Below are 22,629 nucleotides of genomic sequence, written 5' to 3'. Positions count from 1 at the left end.
CAATACATCAGAAGAAAATCAAAGGTTTATTCAAATAGTTCTTGTTGTTTCGAACGGTTAATATTTAACATTTAATATGAGTGAACCTAAGAAGGTCCCGGGCGGCGCACCGAGAAAGAGCTCTCGAAAAAAAAAAAAAAAGAAAAGGGATTCCATTCGAGCGCTAAAGAAACTGAAAAGACAACATTATATATCTGCTATCTCGAACTGTAGCTATGATCAGTACATAAGGAGACAGTGCTCTTATTCGGATCTATTTTTATCATGTTATAAGTAATTAGAGGTAATTAACATCGTTATATTTATCCAGGCGTATACTGTTTTACATTTTACATTTTGGAAAGTCTGTCCACACACTACGTTGATTGTCACTTTTGATCTATCTCGAATTTTCTTAATTGTGACACGCCGGCCAATAGCTGAACGCGGATACGCTCGTTTCTCTGGATTCTCTTGTTTTCGAAGAGAAATGCACTGTTCGATATGGACTCAATCAAAACCGGTGAAATCACCACCCGGGAATCACTGCGAGGTCAAGAGAGCATTTGTATTTCTACATTCGCTAGACAAAACACTGCCATTTGTTGTTGTCTGCATTTTTCTCTATTCACATTGCCTGTAATCACTTCAGGGTCATATGAAACTCGCTCTATCGTAGAAAGGTTTTTGAGACTGATGGAGATCTTATCACTGGAAACGTCAGCCACTGGGCGCTTTCTATTTTTAAGCATATATAAAAGAACAGTTATCAGTTTTGGAAAAAAGGTTAACAATGCTTTCTCAATTTTTGCCCTTTCTGGCGGGGTATTGTTATCTCAGTAAAGGTCCCCCTAATCTGTTTGGCTACCAACATTTTCTTTTTTTCCCTGTAATGATTGCGGCTGTGGCACAATGAATTCTTTTCTTCTCTGTTTTCGCAGACAGCTTCCATAGTGCGACGGAGAAATTTGAAAACGCAGCCTTATTTCCACGGTTGGACCTGCCGTCCACACTTATCCGTCACGAAAACGGAGCTTTTCGAAAAGGCATTTCAAATCGGAAGAATTTGCAAACGTCGGCTTTTCGTTTTCGTGTTCATGCGATTTCCCTGACCCAATTTTCCCCAAACTCAAATCCAAAATGACCGCTGATTGTTTTGTTTTTAAATTCCTTCGGCGTAATGTGGACGCAAAACATTTGATGCGTTTTCAGTGTGAAACCTCCTTTTTCAAATTCCTCCGGCGTAGTGTGGGCGGGGCCTTATTGAGATACATAAAAAAGTGTTTCCAGATATGTAATGGACGTGACTTGGCGTAAGGCCAATCTGATAATGGTACGTGACTTGAAGAATAAATTTGATACCGAGTAAATTTATTCTCTATCTCTTAAAATTATCAGCACGTAATGGGTACGTGACCTGTGATAAGCATATTGAATTGAGTGAGCTTCGTTCATAGTTTGGTCTCAAAACTTGTTTCTTTTGCCATCATTTCTTGTAGTGTACGATGATGATCACTTTTAATTTCCGGTGGCGGGTTCTTTGGGGTGGTCGAAGGGTTTGAAGAAGTGTTCGGATGTCTTTGTGCCTCAAGATTGTGCAGTTTCCTTTTGAACTCTCTTCTGACCTACAATGTTACACACACACACAAAAAACAAGAACGCGGATGAAATAAAGACAGAAACGAGCAAACAATCAACTGAACGAATAAAGAAGAGGAAGAAGAGGAAGAAGAAGAAGAAGAAGAAGAAGAAGAAGAAGAAGAAAACAGTACACAGGGAGCTGAAACAAGCAATATAGTAGCAAATGAATTTTAATGATATATTCATTGTATTTGTAAACCCTGATGAACTTTATACCGTGTATAAGGACAGATTAAAGATTAAATGATGAATCAAACGAGGAATTGTGCTAAAAAGCAACCAAACAACCAACCAACAAAGCAAATAAACAAACAAGCAAACAAACAAACAAACAAACAAACAAACAAAAAACAAGGAAACAAACAAACACGGTCCTTAGGCCTTTGTTGTGTAACTCACCTCTGTATTCTTTAGGCAGTAGAAGAGAAAGATAAGAAAGCCCTAATAAAAAACGTAAACCAGAAAGAAAACCTGAGCTGGGTAGACAAAAGAAACTGGAAAACTGATCAAAGTAAGTTTTGCTAACTATTTAGGAGGCCCCCTCTCTCCCTAGCTATATTGGAGGCTCATTATGAAAATTTTAGTGAGCAATGTTTTTTTTACTTTTGTCTTGAATCGTAGCTATAAAGCCTCAGAAAACAACAACAACAAAGTAAACCAATTAGTCTAGTTGAAAATGATGTGGATAAAACCACGTGAAAAAACAAGGGTACTTCAACTCCTGTGTAACGTAAGAAGACAACTTACCTGTAAGGAATTGAATATGGCAAAAAGATACTCAAATACCACAGAGTTGTTGTTAACAGCAAGAAGTCCAAATACCCACGTCAGACCCAGAATTGGAAGAAGAGTGACAAAAGCTTTTGCCAAAGACCTTTAAATTACAGAGCAACAACAATAACTCAAATGTGTGTAGAGCGGTTCGCATTTGCTCTAGTTTTCCATTACTAATGTGACACTATTGGCTCTCGTCACATTGTCATCGTATCAGAACACGTTTCCCGAGCTTCGCGTCTGCTACATGTATTCAGTTCGAGTTGTGTTTGGTTAATTAGATCATCTGCGTCCTATGTAACTGGCTCGAGCAATTGGTTTTATGTTATTGCATCCAATATTGCAAACTGCTCTATGTTCACATGTAGATCACCGTAAACATGGTAACTGGTTAACTTACGGCGCACGATTCGCAAACATAAACGTCAAATTTTACACAAGCAACTGAATAAAATGATTGCTACATAAACTGCAACAGAAGGAAAATAGAAAAAAAAAAAGGACAAAACAACGATAATAACAACACCAAAAATTCAGACTAAAGAAGACAAGCAATAGACAAAAGACCACTCATTTAAATGGCATTGTTAATAGCAGAGCTCCAGCGCGCTGAAGGCGCATGAGCGGAGCCCCATTGCTTTGGTAACCCATCGAGCTAAAATATTTTGGTTTTCATGTGATTGTTCGTCCGTACTTACGTCCGTACGTGCGTCCGTTTGTCCCTAAGTACGCCCCTTCATGTAAATCAATGTGAAATGTCACTCTAAAACAACCTTGTTCCTAGGGATTTTCCCCAAGAGATAGGCAGGTTTACAGCGTACGTCTTTACTTTAAAATTTGGGCATCCACGTTATGTTTAATTGATACTGAAAAGTAATACGTGACCCTATCGCGGGCTCATGTTTAGAGCTCATAGATGTTACTTGCTTTTTTTTTGGAGTTGATCGCTGCCCAGGTACAGGTTTTGGGTTGGATCGCAGGTTCAAGCCAAATCAGGTGCTCTGCTTTTAGGCTTGGTTAGGTCTATATACCAACCATGGTCACATAGGGCCAAAATAAATCTATTTAAATCTAAGTCTATATATTACTATGTTAAGGAAACAATGGAAATAGTACTGAGTTTTATTTATTTAGTTTTATTATATAGTTTATTAAATATTTACCTAGCATTAGATGGCGATTCTTCATTTAACATTTTTGAGGTTACTCTCATTACCATTGTGAGTATGCCCAAATTAATCTAAAGAATATAATGGAGAAGGTATGCATGAGAATGAAATTGACACATACAGTGGAACAACCTTGGATTGTTTGAACTGTGTAATTATATTAACAAAATTGATTAGGATGTGCAATACCGTCATGACAAAGATGGCTGGACCAACAAAGCTCCAAATAGCTCCTGTCTCCACTGACAACCAGCAACTGAGAAAGAATTTACAGTAGGTTAACAGAAGGTAACGCTTTCACCATGGAGTGCAGTGGAGTGGACCTCCGACGGTTTTCTTACGTAACTGTTGAAAAATAATTTCAGTTTGAACTTACATTTCCTTTGAAAGAAGCCTCTTTTGAAAAATGGCAACGACGATTACAGTTACGGTGAATGGGAAACCTTGGCAAAAATGAAACTATGTTAATCACCAGAATGAGTTGTAAATGGGCAAAAATCTGCAGAATGTCCAACCTTTGAACAGCACTAACCTCAACAATAGCACACACTGATTAGAGCGGTTTTTAATTGAGTGTCGTAAAACCAAAACCAAACCAGTTACTGAATTAGACTGTTCAGCATATCTCAAACCGTATTCTTAGTACAACAAAAACCAAAGTGATCGTCTGATTATTTTTGACACTTGATTGAAAACTGCTCTAAAACTGTACTAAGCTACTACAGGGACCGCAAAATAGTGTCTTTACATTAGCTAAGCATAATTGACCACAAATCGGCAAAAATCTAAAACATAGTCAAGAAAATAAAGTTTAAGAAAACGATGCCACCTTACCCCATCCTATACACGTGTAATATAGATTCCTTCCTCTTCCTGACTCAAAGACTCTGACCACCATGAAGTAAATATGGATTCCTTCTGCGAGCATCCACGAAAAAACACATAGGAAAAAGAAAAAGAGCCCAACTGCGACTGCGTAACAAGCAACCTACAAGAGAATAATCCATTGAATGAGTTATCCAATCGCGTACAAAAGAAACGAATGAAACCTGACAATAGTAATATTGAGAAAATACAATTTTGTTCCACTTGATAAAGATTACTACCCTTCCCCCGTTTTAGTGGCTTCTGATCAGAGAAGAAATGTATAGAGTGTTCCACGACTAATGTTGCCAATCATTTACGTTAACAATTTATCATCAGCTTATTTTGAGTTAAAGACTTCAAGCCAAATAACGTACATTATGTTCGTTTGTTATCGACCTGTGGACATTATTTGACTGTGTATGTATGTCGTTTAATTAAATCACATTTAAACTTGATCAAAATCACTCAGTTATTTACCTGTGATGTCTGTGGTTTCACTCCAAAAGCTGCCACAAGGAATAAGACTTGAGCAAGCAAAACAGCAGTCACCAAATTTATATGAATAATAATTCTCTGCGACCGAAGGCTTCTGTAAAGGAAATAAATACGGAAAACATGAGCTTCATTTTCTAATTTAACAAAGGTATCTTTGAACATCCGAACAGAGTATAAATAGATGTTTCAAAGGACCACACTGGGTGTATAACTATTCGAACAAGTTACCTAGCTATATTGGCTTCAAATTCTCTTTATATGCAATTATTTAATTAATCACAATCTCCCTAGCTGATTACAGACCCATTTCTAGTACTGACTAGGGAAAAGAAAGCGAGAGAGGCCAAAACAAAACAACTGAACGAGGTCAGCCGAACAAATACTTCAGCAGATATTGCTAGGATTGAACGTTAAAAGAACTCAAAGTCCAGGATCGAGGCAGGGGAAGGAGAACTTTACTGCGCTGCATAGTGGAACTATGGCAAAGGGGTAAAGGGTGGGTTATAGTAGCTACGCTGCCTTTCTTGGCCTTCTCATATACATACTTGGATCAATTGTATACTGCATAACTTACGTTAAGAATGCGTATGTAATGATTGTCAGAATGCATCCCAAGATGGACAAACCACAGCCTACGTAGGTGATAATTGTTAGAGGTAGTTCGTGTTGTTTGCCGGACTGAAAAGATAAACAAAAGTAGCATGACAGGCAATCAGTCGGTCACTTTGTCAACCAATCGATCGATCAATCGACCAATCAATTATCGCTTCTTAGATCCAAAGCTACTTTGACAATGGTGTAACGAAATTCATGATCAATAACGGGACAGGCGTATGGAAAACTGATGTCGTCTTGTTAAAATTATAATGAAAAGTTGGACAATATTTCACCTGATTTGGAGTGACCCTCGTCAGAACAGCAAAACTGGTCAGATGATCGCAGTGACACATGACTGTTGAATAGTTTCTTTGCACAACTGTACAGCCTTCTGTAGACCAAACACCGTGTTCCTTCCTGTAGTTTAAATAAATTACTTTTTTGTCAGAAAAGAAATCACTCGACTGGTGATAGAGCAAAAAGTGGTGAGTTTTTTGTGGATTCTGTGCAACTTTCTGTCGGTGTTTCAAAAGGTACAAAATTTGCCTGACTCCGAAAGGTGTACAGGTATTTTATACCTTGATTTTTTTTTAAAGAGATAGGAACATATAATGGAACGAAGCTAGATATATTCTATTTAAAGGAATAAGGAGTCAAGTTGAGTTTTGAAATAATTAAAGATGATGTTGTGCCTTTGGAGTTAACAGGAATTCATCACTCCACAAGATTTAAATTGATTTAAACAAATTAATATCATAAAGATGTAACTTACATACTACTTTGATTCCAAAATACGCAGTTCGTGTTGCTGAGAGTTGGCTATGAAAAAACAGCGAAGAAGGATCATTGGGAAAAAAAAGCATTTTAAAGGAAATTTAGCCTGCAGAGCAGGCGAGAATTTATCGAGCGAGCGCTCACATCGTAAAAAGTTTAGCCGCCATCTTGAATTTTTCATGCAGTGGAAGACTGGAGAGAGAAAGAAAGTTTTACCAAGGGGGTGAATGATAGGCAAGAGGAAGGATAGGGGAGGAGTCCCCCACCGTCTAACACCGTCTAATAAGACGCCTGCACTGCAGGCTAAAGGAAATTAAAAACAAAGGAAAGCAAAACAAAACAAACACTCAAAAAAGCAATTAACAAAAACATTACGTCGAAAATCAAAGATACTTAATTAGATCTCAGTTTGATCCAGGCAACGTGCTCTGAATGTCCGTTAGACACACGTACGCATGCTCAAAATGACTTTCTGATTATAAGTTTGTATTAGTTATCCCACAAGCAGAAAGTTTTACCTTAGAAAGCCAGAATTTCATCCTGACTGGTTTTTCAAACTCTCCTTTGCGTTGCGGTCTGGTGATGATATTCATAATGCGAGTTCCTACCTCTTGATTGCTACTGTGGAATTGATCACAATGAACATGTTGGTGTCATTCAAAGGTTCTGTACAGTTATAGGACTTCACAATGTTTTTTCCCAAGGTATAGTCGAACTGTGTCGTGATTTAACTAATTATTAAGATCAACACTCACGTTGCATCTTTCATAGCTGTTAATGAGTCAAACATCATCCACACCACCTTACCAAGTTCTGATGAGAGAAAAGAAGGAAAGAAAAGTAATTGGCGTGTAACAACAAAGAACATTAAAAATTGATAAATACTGTGTAATATTTGCACAAGTAGTAATAACGCGTTTATGATAATCAAAATTGCAGGTAGTATTTCAATATCTCTTAAGTCAATTTCGGATGCTACAAATAAAAATTGATAAAGATCCAACAACTCACTATCCTCAAATCCTTTTTTTCAACTGAGAAAAGACATTCCTACGACTTCCCCACTTTTTATTTTATTAGTATAAATTTACCTGATGCATTTGAAGGGAAGGCTTCTCGAGGAAGCATAACGCTACTCAAGTCGTGGCGTGAATAGTTCTCGAAATCACCGTCAAGAATGTCTGGAAATCGTAGCTCTTTCTTTCGCGTTAGATTCACAGACGCCACCGCCATATCTGTAGATAAAAAATAGACGCATAGATATCATAAGAATATTTCGTTCGACTTAACCGAACTTCATTAGCCACAATTTAAATGCGAATGTTGATTAAGAAGGGTAAAATCGTGTTCATTAGGATCCCAAGGGAACTAAAATGGTGTCATAGAGCTTACCTGAGATATGGTGAATGTGATCTGAGAGTATTGAAAAGTTTCTGAACGAGTATGAGTTTTAAACCTTTATTTTGCTCTGAGAACAGGAAATTTTTTGGTGTTTGTTGGACAACTGTAACTCTACAAGACCCTTGGATTCCGGAGTTAGCAGTCTAAATCGAAATAACAAATGATTTCCCGGGAGGCACGAGGTGCTGTGACGTTATGGATACGGAGCTCCTTTCGTGATCGAGAGGTTCCCATATCGAGGGCGAAACAAACCTAGGGAAACTTAGTTAAGCACCAGCCTGATTTTGACCTCAAACTAACATATCAAGAGATCATGTGAACCTCAAGACTAATTGGTATGAAAATTAGAACCCATGCGTTTTTTTCTTTCTTTTTTTTTTTCTAGCTAGATAGCACCCATGGGGCAAGTTTTGAAACAAGAAAAACGTATTGTGGGGATGCCACTTGCAATTGCCATTCCAGTTACCTAGGGAAGCCTGGGCACCAGCTTTCGATATAAGAATGTTTGCGATCGTCAAGGGTAACCAGCCCGAACTGTGAATGATTAATGTCAATAGTTGACAATTATTCACCGAAGTGGAGGTGAATAGTGAATAGTGAATAGTGAAGTGATCGATATTTACCTCGCCGCTTCGCGGCTCGTTAAATATCCACCACTTTCACCGACACTGAGATGAATAATTATTTTAGTATATACCACACAGGCTGAATAATTAGCGGACTGAAACGTTATTTTATGTGTGACAAGCGGTCGGAAATTTTAAAATCTCTCGCGCCGGCTGTTCGGAGGTGAATAGTACTTGCTAATCACCTCCGAGTTAACCAATCAGAGCGCGCGAGAAGCACTATTCACTTGTGTGGTATATACTAATTAGCGATACGAGCGATACGATGTGTAGTGATTGAAGTTAACATTAGTTACCCAGACGATTCGAGAATTCTCTGAAAGCTGGTGGCAAATAAGTGACAAACTTAGCATGGATTCGATATTTAGACGATCCTTTTAAAAAACTAACAGCATCTTTAACAACGTTCCGGGTTTTTCTGATTGGGTTTGTGCTTTAACTTTATGAAACTGACAATCTCGTTCATAAAGGCTATTTCCAGTGGCGGATCCAGAACTTAAGGTAGTGGGGCCCCAGTTTGTATTGCTTGCCCTGCCGGCTTTTCTTCCTGCGATTTTCTCTTTTTTTTCCCCAAAAAATAAGGGAGGAGGGGGGCGGACCACCCGGGCCCCTCCCCTAGATCCGCCACTGGTTTCGATTTTTGTAGCCAGTTTGTACGTTTGGTCTTCTTAGGAATTATGTTGTGAGATTTTACAGACAAAGAAACAAAGCTATTTTATGGTAAGGTAAATAACATATTATAGGTAGAACAAAGACAGTATTGAGTGACTCACCTACTTTTCCAGAGGAAAGTGTTATTGTTTTATAACCATCACTTGTAGGTTTCACTTGCTCTGCTACGGTAAACCCAATTTCCTCAACTTTTGTCACTAACATGAACTCAATTCCACGCTGAAGAGGTTGAATCAAAACCAGCTTACTTCCGTTATTAGAATAGAGCATTTCAGATACATTATATTATCATTTAGCAAAAAAGAAAAAGCAACGCGTTTCAGTAATTAAAATTAACTTTTTGAGGACGAAATATTGCCGGAGCACTTATAATATTTGTTGATGATTATTTGAAAACAGCAAAATAAAAAGGTCGCCTTAGTTCTTTCAACTCTGTGACTTCTTTGGTTAAATTCCTTACAGTTTTTTGTGAAATCAGACACACGTACCTCTGAGGCGTTTGGAATTCTGTGACTCTCTATCAGGAGATCCCCGGCTAAACTAACAAAGCTCTACAAGTCAAAAAGAAAATCTAAAGTAAAACAATTGACAAATTGATATGGCCTGGTAACATCGTATGTGCGAAAAAACATCAATGGAGTCCAACAGAAATATGAAAAAAACAAACGGAGTCCCCTTACGGGGGGGAGGGTGGGGAGAACGCCGTGCCCTTCCGAACCGAAGCTCCGAAATGTGACCACTAAGCTACAGGGATACTCCTTGAATTAGGTAGCAAATTTAGCGGTACCTCTATGAAATGTAGATTTATTGACAGCCTAAACTTGCTTTGGATTACGTGCTGTGAAAATTATGCAAGACGTTGCTTAAGATTATAGAATTTTTTTTTAAACCATTATTAAATCTTTCCCAAATAAAAAAAATGCCATCCCAAGTAAGATCAGTACTTTTGCAGGTCTTTCCCTATTGGATACAAGCTAATAAAAAGGGGCTTAAATGCAAAGACATGGCAAGATGGGTATAATTTACTGTCAGTTAGGTTTGCTGTCCTTCCCTAAAATACCTTTTCACACCTAATTTGGTTCAAAAGGGAAAAAAAAAGAAGATTGTACGAAAGAACATCAATGGAGTCCAACAGAAATATGAAGGGAAAAAAAAAAATAAATAATAAAAAAACCGGAGTCCCCTTGCGGGGGCTGAACGCCATGCCCTTCCGAACCGAAGTTCTGAAATGTAACCACTGGGCTACAGGGAGACTCCTTGAATTGCCTGGCAAATTTAATGGTACCTATATGCATATGAAATGTAGATTTTATTGACATCCCAAACGTGCTTTGGAATAAGTCCTGTGAAAATTATAAAAGACCTTGCTTAAGTTATAGAGTTTTTTGAAATCCACTGACTATCAAATCTTTCCGAAATAAAAAAAAATATAACCTCCCAAGATCAGTGGTTTTGCAGATCTTTGCCTATTGGATACAAGCTAATAAAGAGCGGCTTAAACGAAAAAAGACATAGCAAGATGGGTTTAATTTAGGGTCAGGGAAGTTTGATGTCCTTCCTTAAAATGTCTTTTCACACCAAACTTGGTTCAAAAAAAAAAAAAAAGAAGATTGTACGAAGGAACATCAGTGGAGTCCAACCGGGGGCTGAACGCCATGCCCTTCCGAACCGAAGCTCGGAAATGTAACCACTGGGCTACAGTTGGCATCGTATTTTCATTGTTGGAGAAATCTACGGAAATTGTGGCTCATTACCGTGGAAGAAGAAGACAGGAGACTACAGAAATCTAGGATGAGTTCTATTTAATCTCACCTGAATTTTAGCAATGTCCTTTATATCGATAGAAGAGATATTAAAACTGAGGAGATCATCCAGATCTGAAACAGAGAGCCACTACATCGTTAGTTGTTGGTTTGTACATGAGGGGCATAATCACTTGAATTTTACCGTATTAAGTATTCAATTTAGCAAAAATGCTGTAATCCTATTGGCTGAGCTATCTCACACAATTAGATATTTGGGTAAAATTATATTAAAATAATTCGGTAATTTGCTCTCAAAGTCTATGAGTTGATCGGTTGATTCGGCGGTCAGCCTCACCAACTACTTTATTCATGTATCACCTAATAGAGGTCTCGATGTGCTGCTGCTATTATCTTCAGTTGTAAACGAATACTTCCTTATTAATTTTAGTAAGTATTAGTAAATAAATAAATTACCTTTTTGAATTTCCTGTACCGTCCGCTGACTAATTCCGTTTTGAGAGACTGATGACCCGGCTGAAGCAGTCGCACTGGCAGTAACTGTAGGTAAGACTGAACTCTGTCTTATACTATAATCATCTGTTTTACTTGGTACAACTGAGAGAAAAAAAAGCGAAACCAAATCGTATTTGCCTAATATATTCAAGTCTTTTACTATTATTTAAGGGGTGTATATAAGCTTCTACAGCTTGTCGAGGTCAAAGTAAAACATTCTCGTATATGTTTTTAAAGATACATGTTGGAAAATGATTTAATTTTGAGATTTCTTTTTGTTGGAGCAATTCATCACAGCCGTGGAAAAACAAATACATATCAAAAACGATAATTGATGATTACTTACCAGAAAGTGATGGAGTGAATTCCAGGCCAATATATTTGATTGACGCATTAGTACTTTGTGGCATGGCAGATGATGATAACGTTAAGGTTGTGGTCACTATGCCAGAGTCAGTTTCCATTGCTTTTGGTTTCGAATCTGACAAAATAAATCGAAGATGCTTTAAGTAATTTGTCAGCTTTCATGAAAATGTTAATTAGTCAAAAATCAGTATGGCATGATCATGACGTGTGCGTACCACCTCCACAACTACCATGAAAACAACAACAGTGAAATATAGACAAAATTTAAGGAGCAGATCATGACAGGAGATTATTATGTCGTACTACACCCCTTCCCACTAGGCAAGCGTTCTAAACGAGTCTCAAATCAGCCTGCACCCGAGTATTACACCTTTTAAAGTTGTTACTTGTTTTATTTAACTTGTATTCCTAAGTTTTTAACTTCAGATTGTGCATTTCTACAGCTTTCTCATTGATTCGCTTAAGGAGGCTGGCAACAGTTTCCAGCAGTTTTCTAAGGATAAGGACGAATACTACCACTGTTTAACAAGTGAAGGTGATGCTATAATAATGGTATCACACAATTTCCCAATCATGGGTAAACAAGTTGCAATCATCTATTTTATATAACAGGTTACCATAGCAACAATAAAACCTATTAAAACAGCCTTAATGTAAGCTTTAAGCACTCAAAAAAACGAGCTCGGTGACACTCATTTTTATTATTGAATTGTGTCAAACATGATAACACCCAACTTTTTGCCGAGTTTAAAAGCATTCTGTAGAGTGAGTTCAGAGCTACCTTATATTTTCGACAATTTAATGTTGCTATGGCAACCTATTTTGCCACGAAATTGACACCAAAATGTTGACCAATAATTGGGCGCTTTTCTGATACCATGATTGTGGCATCAACCGATATAGAATAGTTATAATGACCCATCAAAATCGACTTGTTGGAAAATGCTGGAATCTGTTTTAAGCCACCTTAATTCCGGGTTTAAACCTTTAACTTTTCTGTGAACTTAAAAGAAACATGTGAGGCAAGTGTCGTTCAGTTTAAACTTTGTTGGCGGTAGGCGAAAGTTCCGTCGGAAGAAAATGACTAAAAAGCAGCAGATTTGGCGAGCTTTCTACCACAGAAATACGAGAAATAATTGGCAACACCACATTGACTCTGGTGAGAAGAGTCTGGTATTCTGAGAAATTTATTCAAAAAGGGTTTTAGGAAACAAAACGGCAAAAAAATCACGGGAAGATCCAAAAGCCGCCTTAATCACGTTCAGAAAGTGAAAAAGAGATTGTCGGAACTGTGTCGCGTAAATTCTTGCTTAATTTGACTTGCACGAAGTATATAATTTTCAGCAACACTATTACTTCGGATCTTTCCATAATTCTCTTTTGTTGCAATTTTCCAGAATATAGACGACTTTAGAAGAGTTTTTGCAAGGACTATTTCAGAACAAATAACCCGTCTTTCTTCCAGCTCGCTTCCCACACGTTCATGTCATTCAATGCAAAAAGTTAAATCGCGCCACAGATTTTGGCGCCTTTTCATACCATCACATCGTTAAAACCAAATTGAAATGTCCCCACTATCAGTCGGTTGAAGAATATAGTATTTAGACAATTACTCCATAATATTCGTGCCTCGTTTGTAAGGTATCACTTCGTTTATGTTAATCAAAGCAATAAAATGTACCTTGGCAAATGAAGTCAACAATCCAGGGAACATCTACGCCCTCAGCATCAGCCGCGTCTCCGCTAAACAGATCATGTTCATGCTCAACAAGACTAACAAGGCCTAATTTGCTGGTGCTGTTTCCCATAGCAACCACTGATACTGAAATTCCTTGGGTCCTAGTATTACTTAAAAAGTTTTGCATTAAAGTGCTTTGTGTGATATCCCTGGCAAACGTAAACAAAACTAACGCCTTAGAAGACGATCTACTTTCATGAAAGGCTATTAACGCAGTCACAAATACGCTGGCAAACTGCACTTCTTTGCTCGCGTTTAAATCGTTCTTGATGCCAGCAAGTCCTTGCAGTAGGTTGTTGGAATTAGTGAAGTCGTTGAATCCAAATTTAAAATGGACTTCGCTTCCGTAACTGATCAAGGCAATCCGTGTGTGGTCATGAGATATCTGGAAATGCTTGACGATGTCTTTTATGTACTGCAACTGCTGATTAAACTCGCTTGAAGAATCCCTGGATTGGACTGCAAAAATTATGTCCGCTGAGTTTAAACAAACTGCGAGAGAAAAGACATTTTAAGTAGAATAAACAAGTAAACGAGCGAGCAAAAAAGAAAAAAAAAAAGACAACCAAAAAGGAACATACTAAGCAAGTAGGTTGAGTCTTCGATCGATATAACGCTATATTTTCAAGCGTTTTCACTTTCACCATATGACTCATCCTTTCTAATTTTCAGCTACCAAGAACTTTCGTCATATATTTTCACTGGAGGCCAATACAGACATTTATCTGGTAATTTAACTCTTCACGTAAAAAGTTATAAAACGCACCTGAATCGACCATTTCCACGTAGATCACCCCGTCAGCACCTCTTCCTCCAGAATAAATCAACGGTCCACTGTTTAAATAAACAGCTCCTCCTGCCCCTCCCCCAGCCCCGTAACCAACTCCTCCTGCTGCAGAAATGTTACCTCCGCCACTCTCCCCGAATGGTCCGGAACCGTTAATGAGAATCCCTCCCTCTCCTCCCTGCACCGTGGAGGTTTGCAGAACAACGTCCATGCCATTAGAACCTGAAAAAGCACAAGATGTCTATATATGTGGATGCAGATAGGAAGATACACAAGTACAGATTAGCAAAAATAAATCACAGCAGCGACTAGGACAACGACGAGGACGACGACAGCAAAATTTTTATTTCTATTGCTCAAATTATTTCTTATTTTTCTTCATTTTCAACGTAGAAAATATTCATATTTTCCAAGTTGTAGTGGTGGGACGATTTCACTCCATCACTCCTTCACTCCTTCACTCCTTCACTTACTGTTAGAGATTTGGAGCCCCAGGGTGGGGGAGAGGGGGGGGGGGAAGGAAATTCCCATATGAGAAGGTCAGGGATGCTCGTCGGAAAATTTGAACTTAACTCCTAAAGAAGACTAATTTGGGCATTGTTTGAACTTTATTAGACCCCGAAAAGATACCACCTAAAACGGAGTAGGTTCGATTATAAGCCACAGTTTATTAAGAAAGGATCCTGCGTGCACTTGTAGACCCGACTCGCGTACTCGAGAGATCAGCGGAAAACAAATGAGAGCGTTTCTTTTATCATTATTTCTTCGAGTGTACCTTAAAGGATACTTTGACAGCTAAGAATGGTGGCGTTTCGTTATCAACACCTTAAGTGAGACCAGAATCCTGGAGTTGTACCCGAGACGACGAGCATCCCCGACCTTTCCGTATAGGAGTCCACCTCCCCCCCCCCCTCTTCCCCGGGTTTCGAATATCGCACTGTCCAAGGCCGTTTTACAGTCGATTGCACCGTGTCAAGTTAGTTATTCTTTGAATTTCTGGCGCAAGTACTCAATATCTTACTACAAAAGTGATCTAAATTGAATAGATTTTTGCACGGAAGTTTTCATAAAGAGAAGCTAATTATAGAAATAGCTCATTTCCCGAAGGCGTATGCTTGTACAGGTTTAACCGCACTCGATTGTCGAAAGCAAAGGAGATATTGAAAATCACAAAATTGATGAGCTAATAAATTTTCGAGGTATGATTCAAGCCGTGATTAAACGTTTTGGCCGATCAACAGACAAGAGAATTGAGGAGAATTCGAACGACGCGTTTCGCTATTATTTACACAGTATTGTAAATAAATTCTTCAAAGAAGAATACGGACATGGCGAAATGATTTGTACAAAATAGTTGGTAAACAGAAAACAAAAGACATTACACAAGACGGGGAGTTCAGCAGTCACTAATATCGCCTTGGAAAGGAAAGAAAAAAAAAAAAAAAAAAAAAAAAAGGAAGAAAAAAAAAGTTATTACAACACGGAGTATTCGTATTTGGCAACCCATCCAAGCAGGATCCTCGCCGATCAGGGATTAACTTTGTTGGGTGGATGAGATAGACGCGGCCCTGTCCTTGTGGTATTATGACTCTACGTTATGATTCTAAGATCTCTCAAAAGGCAACAAAGAAAGAAAAAAATCACTGATATCGCCTGGAAAAGTAAAGAACGAAAAAAACTGGAATGAAAATGAGAATACGATTGTGCTTGCTTTGGTGATTGGACAAGAAGCGGTACTATCGTTATTATTGTCTCGGACGAGGATCACCAATAACTTCACGAATATTTTCAACGGCGTGACATCTCCTCGAGTATTCTCTTACCATTGCGTTTTGCCAGTGGGCTTTAACTTTAACTTAACGTACGGATTAAGACCTCAAGTCAGTGGCATCAAAATTGTCACTGTTTACAGACGATCCATTTTCCAAGTTGAGTGGCTCATAGCAACTTTGATTTACATACATATTTTCACCAAGCTTCGTAAGACAGCTTACCAAATACCACGACTTTAAAACCCTATATGAAGTATACATTAGTGGTTCTGTGCTTGGCGATGGATGTTGGGGTCATAATCATATTAAAAGGAAGAAAAAACTGTTCCGAGATTTAAGGGACAAGTTAATAATCGTTATCCATTTGAAATAAATCAAAAAGAACTTCCTTTTATTACGATATTCAAATTCAACGAAATCTTGATGTATTATTTCAAATGTTACCTTCCAATTTGAAAAAAAGTATATGTGTTCGATAATTATGCTTTCCTCCTTTAATCGTCTTAGCTCAGGTAGTTTATTAATTTATTAAGTCGACCGGAAGGACGGTTAAGAGTTTAGAAAAGGAAAGAAAAAGAAGCTTTTGACTGAGAGCTATCCTGGAATCGCCACAACAGTATAGATTTGGTAGATTGTGCGTTGCGCTAACTTTAAAAAATTAATGATTAGAAAACCATGTCTACCCAAAGCTTATTAAGAGGAAATCTGATAGAATATAGAGCAATTTTTATTAGTAATTTTAAGTATATCACAAGCCCTTTTTCCATTTTCTAAAAGCTGAAGATATAAATAATTGCCTGAAGCTGACAACAACGAAAACACTTTCCCATGGGAACTCGACAAAATAAATTTCAAAGTTCAGAGAAAGTGTCCAAACACAGGTAGTTTCATTTCAACAGTACTTTCAAGTGTTTCAAATAAACTTGATTTTTTTTTACATTTGGTGTCGTTAGAAATGATTTCTTGCAAAAAGATATTTCAAACAGTCGCAGAGAAGTTTACATTACGACGTAAACAATCTCGGTACAAAGTTTTTGTCCACTTGTTTCTCGAAATTCTGGTGGATTCTTTGTTAATAGTTAGCGAATACGACGGATACTAGGTAATAAATTTACCTTCTGTTATCTTGCTTAATTGCAGATGTCTTACTCCTCTGACCTGCACCAAGGAATAGCCCAAAACTTTTCTAGTGCATCCGCGGCCTCCGGGCGCGGTTACATAGTTGCCAAACTGTGACTGCAGTCCATTAGAAACGGATTCTACACTGTGGCCTTTCTCTCCCAGTCCACCTCGGCCTATTGAGACATTGATAGTCTTTGGACCACTAACATGTATAATGTTTATCGCCAGATTGCCGCTTTCGCCTCTTCCTTGCTTTATTCCTCCGCAACCACCACCCCCACCTCCCACGGCAAGTACTCTCAGACGATATGTACCATTAGGAACGGTAAAGGTTGTCGAGTTAGGAAGCAGATATGCTGCTCGGTTATCTATATAAAATTACGAAGCAAATTAGCATACTATGATTATATTCACACATTCAGATCACAAGAGATTTGAGCTTTACATTATTCAATTATGGAGTCGTTACACACTGATCCGATCGCGCAGACGTTTTATTCTTATAATAATTCAATTGGTAGCTTGTTAGATGAAGTTTATTTTGATCTGGGGAATGGCTAGTAATATGCACTCGAACCGCTAGATTTAGATGCTTGACTGATTACTTAGTGATGCAGGTGTGTAGATCAGTCTTTTGTTCCTGCACTGAAAGACAAAAAAAATGACTATGATATCAATTAACACGATGGTCTTCAACCGACACCAGATGCCCAGCAACCTCTGACAGTCATGAAAATGTTCCTGAGACTAAATAGGGATTTGTTTTAGCTTTTTATTACAATTGTTCAGGAGGATCTTCTCGAGCACTCTTGCAATATGCAGGTAAGATATTATTACTTTCATGACAGAATGGTTCTATAGATACTGGACTTGGCTTTTTATTTTCCTTTGCAATTCTCAAACTTTTTTTTTCTTATTGAATAATGAATGTTTTTTCTCAAACAATTGTAAATGGTATTTGTATTTTTCGGAAGATGACTCCACGCCAAATTCTGTACATGAATGCCATTAATCATGCAGGAAAAGGAAACAGAGTTTTGTTACTGTTATTTATACTTAAGCCATAAAAATGCGAATGATCTTGTAAGTGTGTAGGTCAACAGTGGAACAGCTAATGCAGTGATTGTCAGTGATTGGTGCAAGTAAAACTGATTGAAGTGATGATTTCCTTCGCTTGACCGTGGACACATTGACCATCAGGAAAGAAATATTTGGTATTCCGTCACGAAATGTAAAATCAATCAGCGCGGAGCTCATTGAGTTTGCTTAAGCAGGAAGGTCTCTGATGAGTTCCTAGCACGGGACAAGATACTGCGTTAGATAAGCCGCGATTCACAAGGCCGCTCCTCCAAAGATACTTTGTCCATTCTACAATTCAACAAACAACACATGTAGTTGATCTTACTGATTTTCTTTGTGTATATTGATGGCTCGTTCGTTCGTTCGTTCATTTAGACTCGCACTTTCTCTAATATAAGGCATTTTGAGTATATGAATAGGAATACGGAGATAAAATGCAACGAAGTATCATAAGGGAATACCCGGAACCTGATCGTCTATTCTTAACTTATAATTTACTTTTGCAATGAATTCAACCAATCTCAAATTAGTTTACATGTAGTTAGTTGTTAACACTCAATCCTAGATGAAAATTCTTGGAGACCATTTTCACCGTTAATGACTATTTTGTTTGTATTTGCTTGTATGCATTGCAATATTTGCATGTTGTTTTTAAACGTAATATGAGTGATCATTAACTTCAAATCTTCAGGATCCCAGCTTCCCCTAACGTGCTAGGTGAAACGTTTTAGATCAAGTAATAAACCGCAAATTTCTAAGATGGGTAGCCGCGGAAAATATTTATGATTTAGTCCAAGAAACAGAAGCGAGATAAAGATCCTACGGCCCTAAATTAGTCTGGAAAAAAGTTTTTATAAGGTACTTACTCCATGATGGGTTGGTCCCAAAGAACCGGACATTTAATGCGCAAGGAGAATATTTTATAATGTAATAGTTATGCATATATGTTCGTCTTGTGATAATTTTGTTTTATTGATTGATCGAAATAGACACAGTCATGCCGCGACCCATAATAGACCACAACAATTATAGATTCATTCAAAGTAATGAGATTCTCTGATACTGACTTTTTGAAAAATGAGTTATTTGAAATATATGTTGTGATTCAATATCACCTTTGGTACATTTTGGTATTATCCTTAGTTTCATATGCAGTATGATATATTACCATACAGACAGTACAAGGTAAACACCAAATTGTATCAAGGGTAAAACTGAACCACAAGATATATATCATTATCTAGGAATTCTGGCTAATAATAGCTAGAATATTGCTTTCTTGGTAACCATACATGTACACTTAGCTAGGATATTCCTGCAACGAAATACACTGAGAAATACTGAAATTTTGAAACGAAATTAATGAAATACTTGGCATGGACAATAACAGGTTTGAAAAAAGAGGCCACCTTATACAATAAACCATAAGACAGCATTGATCACAAACAAAAAGCCACAACATTTTATCCGATTCAGCTGAAAAAGCCAGCATACCTAAACCGATACGAACAGAGTTTTACCTGTAGCAAATTTTGTAGTACTTCAATAATGGTTTAGTTTTCTCACCTTTAGCAAATGTCACTTGCGTTGGGGATGTTCTATAAGCGAATAACAGTACAGTAGCGAATATATATACTTCATTTTCCATTGCGACCAGCTGGATACTGTACGGACGGCAAGAGAAATTTCCTGTGGACTTCAATCGTGCAGTCCAATAAATATTTATATCACAAGTCAATTTGGACAGACAGCACTTAAACCCACTACGGAAATAGCCACTCGAGATAATATCAAAATGTTTTGAGATTTAATTTAGAATCTGAAATCTCGTTCGCTGCTCTGAAATGAAGAACATACATACATTAAATGCAGTTGCAAGCTCACGGGTCAAATGAAAGTGTTTCTTTTAACAGTTAGGAAAGAAAAAATCAAGAGAATGTCACAATTTTTCAACTAAAAAAAATTTGATTTGATTACTTCGCGCACAAATCAAAGGAGGACCATCAAGGTCCATAACTGAACAAAAAAAAGGCAAAGAAATGCGACAGCTAGGCGGCGGCTTAGATGTCCAAGGCTCTCACTGGATTTAATTCAAATTAGTTCGGTTCAATTCGGTTTCTGTCGGCTCATAAGAAGATTTGTGAAAGCTGATCCAATTTCCAACGTATTTGCTTATGATTTTGTTAATGAGATGTGACGAAACTGGTGAAGGTTTCTTAGGTTTTCTTTCATTTAGTTACCCCCAATTTCATTATGTTCCGGCAGGCATATGTAAAGCAAGAATTCTCTATTCGGCATGTTCTGAAACTGGGCTCAGGATGAAGAAAATTACAATAAAAAACTCGCCCATGGCAATAACTCATAATGATTTTGTATCTTATGTACATGTCATTAGCCTCTTTCCTCCTTGCCATGTTTATTTTATAACCTACAGAATGCACTTTTTCTCAGCAATCCTAGAGGATATCAACATACACAGGGTGTTTAGAGGGGCAGGAATATTAAACAATATACAAAATCACAGTCATACTCTGTTTTAACCGGATGGCAAAGGTTGCTGGGTGGAAATACAGTGCTATAACCCGTTATAGTTACGTTTTTTTGTGGTGTTTTTCTTCTTGTCATCGTATTTATTTCGTAGAATTCTCCACACCTTAATTTAAAAAGAGAGTCGCTATAAAATAGAAATGAAATAACTAGGAAACATGTGATGATCGGCAATGCAACAATTATACTGAAAATATAATACAACCGGACATCCGAACATAATACATCCGAACATCTCATTCAGCTTCACGGTGACTGGCGTTCAGACACACCTAATCTTTGTCTGGCTTCGCCTCTCACTACCCGCTCTCGGGTGGTGGCTGCCGTACCATTTCGGTCGCCTTAACCCTAAGCTTACATGAAGTTTTCATTTACTTCCGGATTAGATACTTTAGGCTTACGTTATTCGTCGTATTTTTTTCCTCTCTTCTTTATTTTTAGATCGATTATATTATTTTTCTTCTTTGGGTCCATAATTTACGGAGACATCAGTTTAACGATTTCGATTTTCGAAAATTAAAGTAGTTTAAAAACGTTCTTTTGGCCCATAGCGGTCTAGTCTTATTTGTAATGGAATTAGAAATGGTAAATATATATATTTATTCTTATATGTGTTAAACATAATCAAGTAGTAAATGTAAAGTAAAAATAAACATGCTTTTCCGACACATAAACGTGACTAGCATGTATTCAGCTGTCTAAATAATGATTACGATTTACCAATTTTTTTTTTATCTGCACGGAGCCATAAAAATCATATTATCCCCTTGATTTTATAAATAAGCGGTAGTCTGTTAGATTAGATCACTTTCATTTTTTTTTGGGTCAGTTTATCGGTTTAATCCTCCGCGTGGTAGGATGTCTTGTCATGTAATTTAATCAGTGTTGCTTATGGTGAAGAGACAGACCTCTGATCTTGTTTCCTCAGAATACAGGAGAATATATTGGCAATAGCTCGCAATCAAAAGCCTTACTTTGTATTAATGACTTTATATTAAAAGGTTTTTTTAACGAAACTTATTCTTGATAACTTTGCATCATACTGTAAATTCCCTGAATAAGGATGAAGGAATGATAAATAACGAGGAGTTAGATTTAAGACTTACAAAGAGGCGAAATTAATTGCTGGCATTGACGTTGGTAACCATCGTGCGTAGAGTCGTGTTGTAATTTAATAAGACGTTTCCAATATTCTCTTTATGGGCGCCAATAAGGCAATGACAGATCTCTCTAGACCTCTTAGTTAGCATGCCTTAGCTTGTTTAATTTTCTGCTTCCATCAGAAACGTCAACATTGTCAGGAATTATCATTTATTATTTTTCTGTTAGTGATAAGACCGATTTGCTCTTTTTTGAGCGTTATGATTTCCAGGCCGCGCGATTGTGAGAAAGGCATCTCTTTTGGCCTGTGCTCGAGCTTGCATGAACCATGCCGTATCGAAAATCTTGCCAGAGCCTATAACTTGGGTTTTATGTTGGAATAAATGGGTTTTTTTCAATTAGGAAACATGTAACGTTATACAGTTTTGTTATGACCTAAAAACGCTCCTTCGCTCCAAATACTAATTAAGTCCCCACAGTGTTTGATCACCTTCAGCTGACGGACTATGCTTGCATCATCATCTGGAAAGGCAATGCCTAAGAAATGGTTTCCGAGGCAAGTTGTAAGAAATTTTTTTTTGAATGAAGCTTTTTTTGTGTGTGCATGGGTAACGCAAGGTTCACATCTCAAAAGTAAATAAATTTGTTGAAAAAGATAAAAATAAACGAAGCGTTTTCTAGAACCTCCTATGAATACCATCTGCGATAAAAACAAAGTGTTTAGCATCTCAATGATGGGTCGTTTAGAATTTAAACGAAATTTCGTCTATAACTTTGACAAGTTTGTGTAAAATGTAGATATATACGACAGCTGAATATTAGCAAATAAACTAGAGAAAACCAACTTAAACGAGGACAGAAAG

At 37.5% G+C, this 22,629-nt stretch overlaps 1 protein-coding gene across 1 annotated transcript; it reads right to left on the bottom strand.

Annotated features, from left to right (window-relative positions):
- Positions 1-12: 12 nt before the first annotated feature.
- LOC145480120 (uncharacterized) lies at positions 13-17,410 on the bottom strand (the record flags this gene model as incomplete). Its single annotated transcript, XM_081458578.1, has 22 exons — positions 13-1,604; positions 2,020-2,061; positions 2,368-2,494; positions 3,558-3,634; positions 3,753-3,819; positions 3,940-4,006; positions 4,398-4,551; positions 4,908-5,019; positions 5,500-5,643; positions 5,712-5,939; positions 6,295-6,341; positions 6,815-6,917; positions 7,052-7,109; positions 7,388-7,531; positions 9,097-9,214; positions 9,484-9,546; positions 10,808-10,872; positions 11,215-11,355; positions 11,600-11,774; positions 13,287-13,849; positions 14,124-14,366; positions 17,032-17,410. Coding segments are annotated over 22 exons (3,291 nt in total), but the record flags the coding sequence as incomplete, so codon positions are not given.
- Positions 17,411-22,629: the final 5,219 nt, after the last annotated feature.

This window comes from Orbicella franksi, chromosome 2, assembly GCF_964199315.1.
Source record: "Orbicella franksi chromosome 2, jaOrbFran1.1, whole genome shotgun sequence".
NCBI classification, from domain to species: Eukaryota; Metazoa; Cnidaria; class Anthozoa; order Scleractinia; family Merulinidae; genus Orbicella; species Orbicella franksi.
This window is presented reverse-complemented; position numbering and strand designations above follow the sequence as displayed.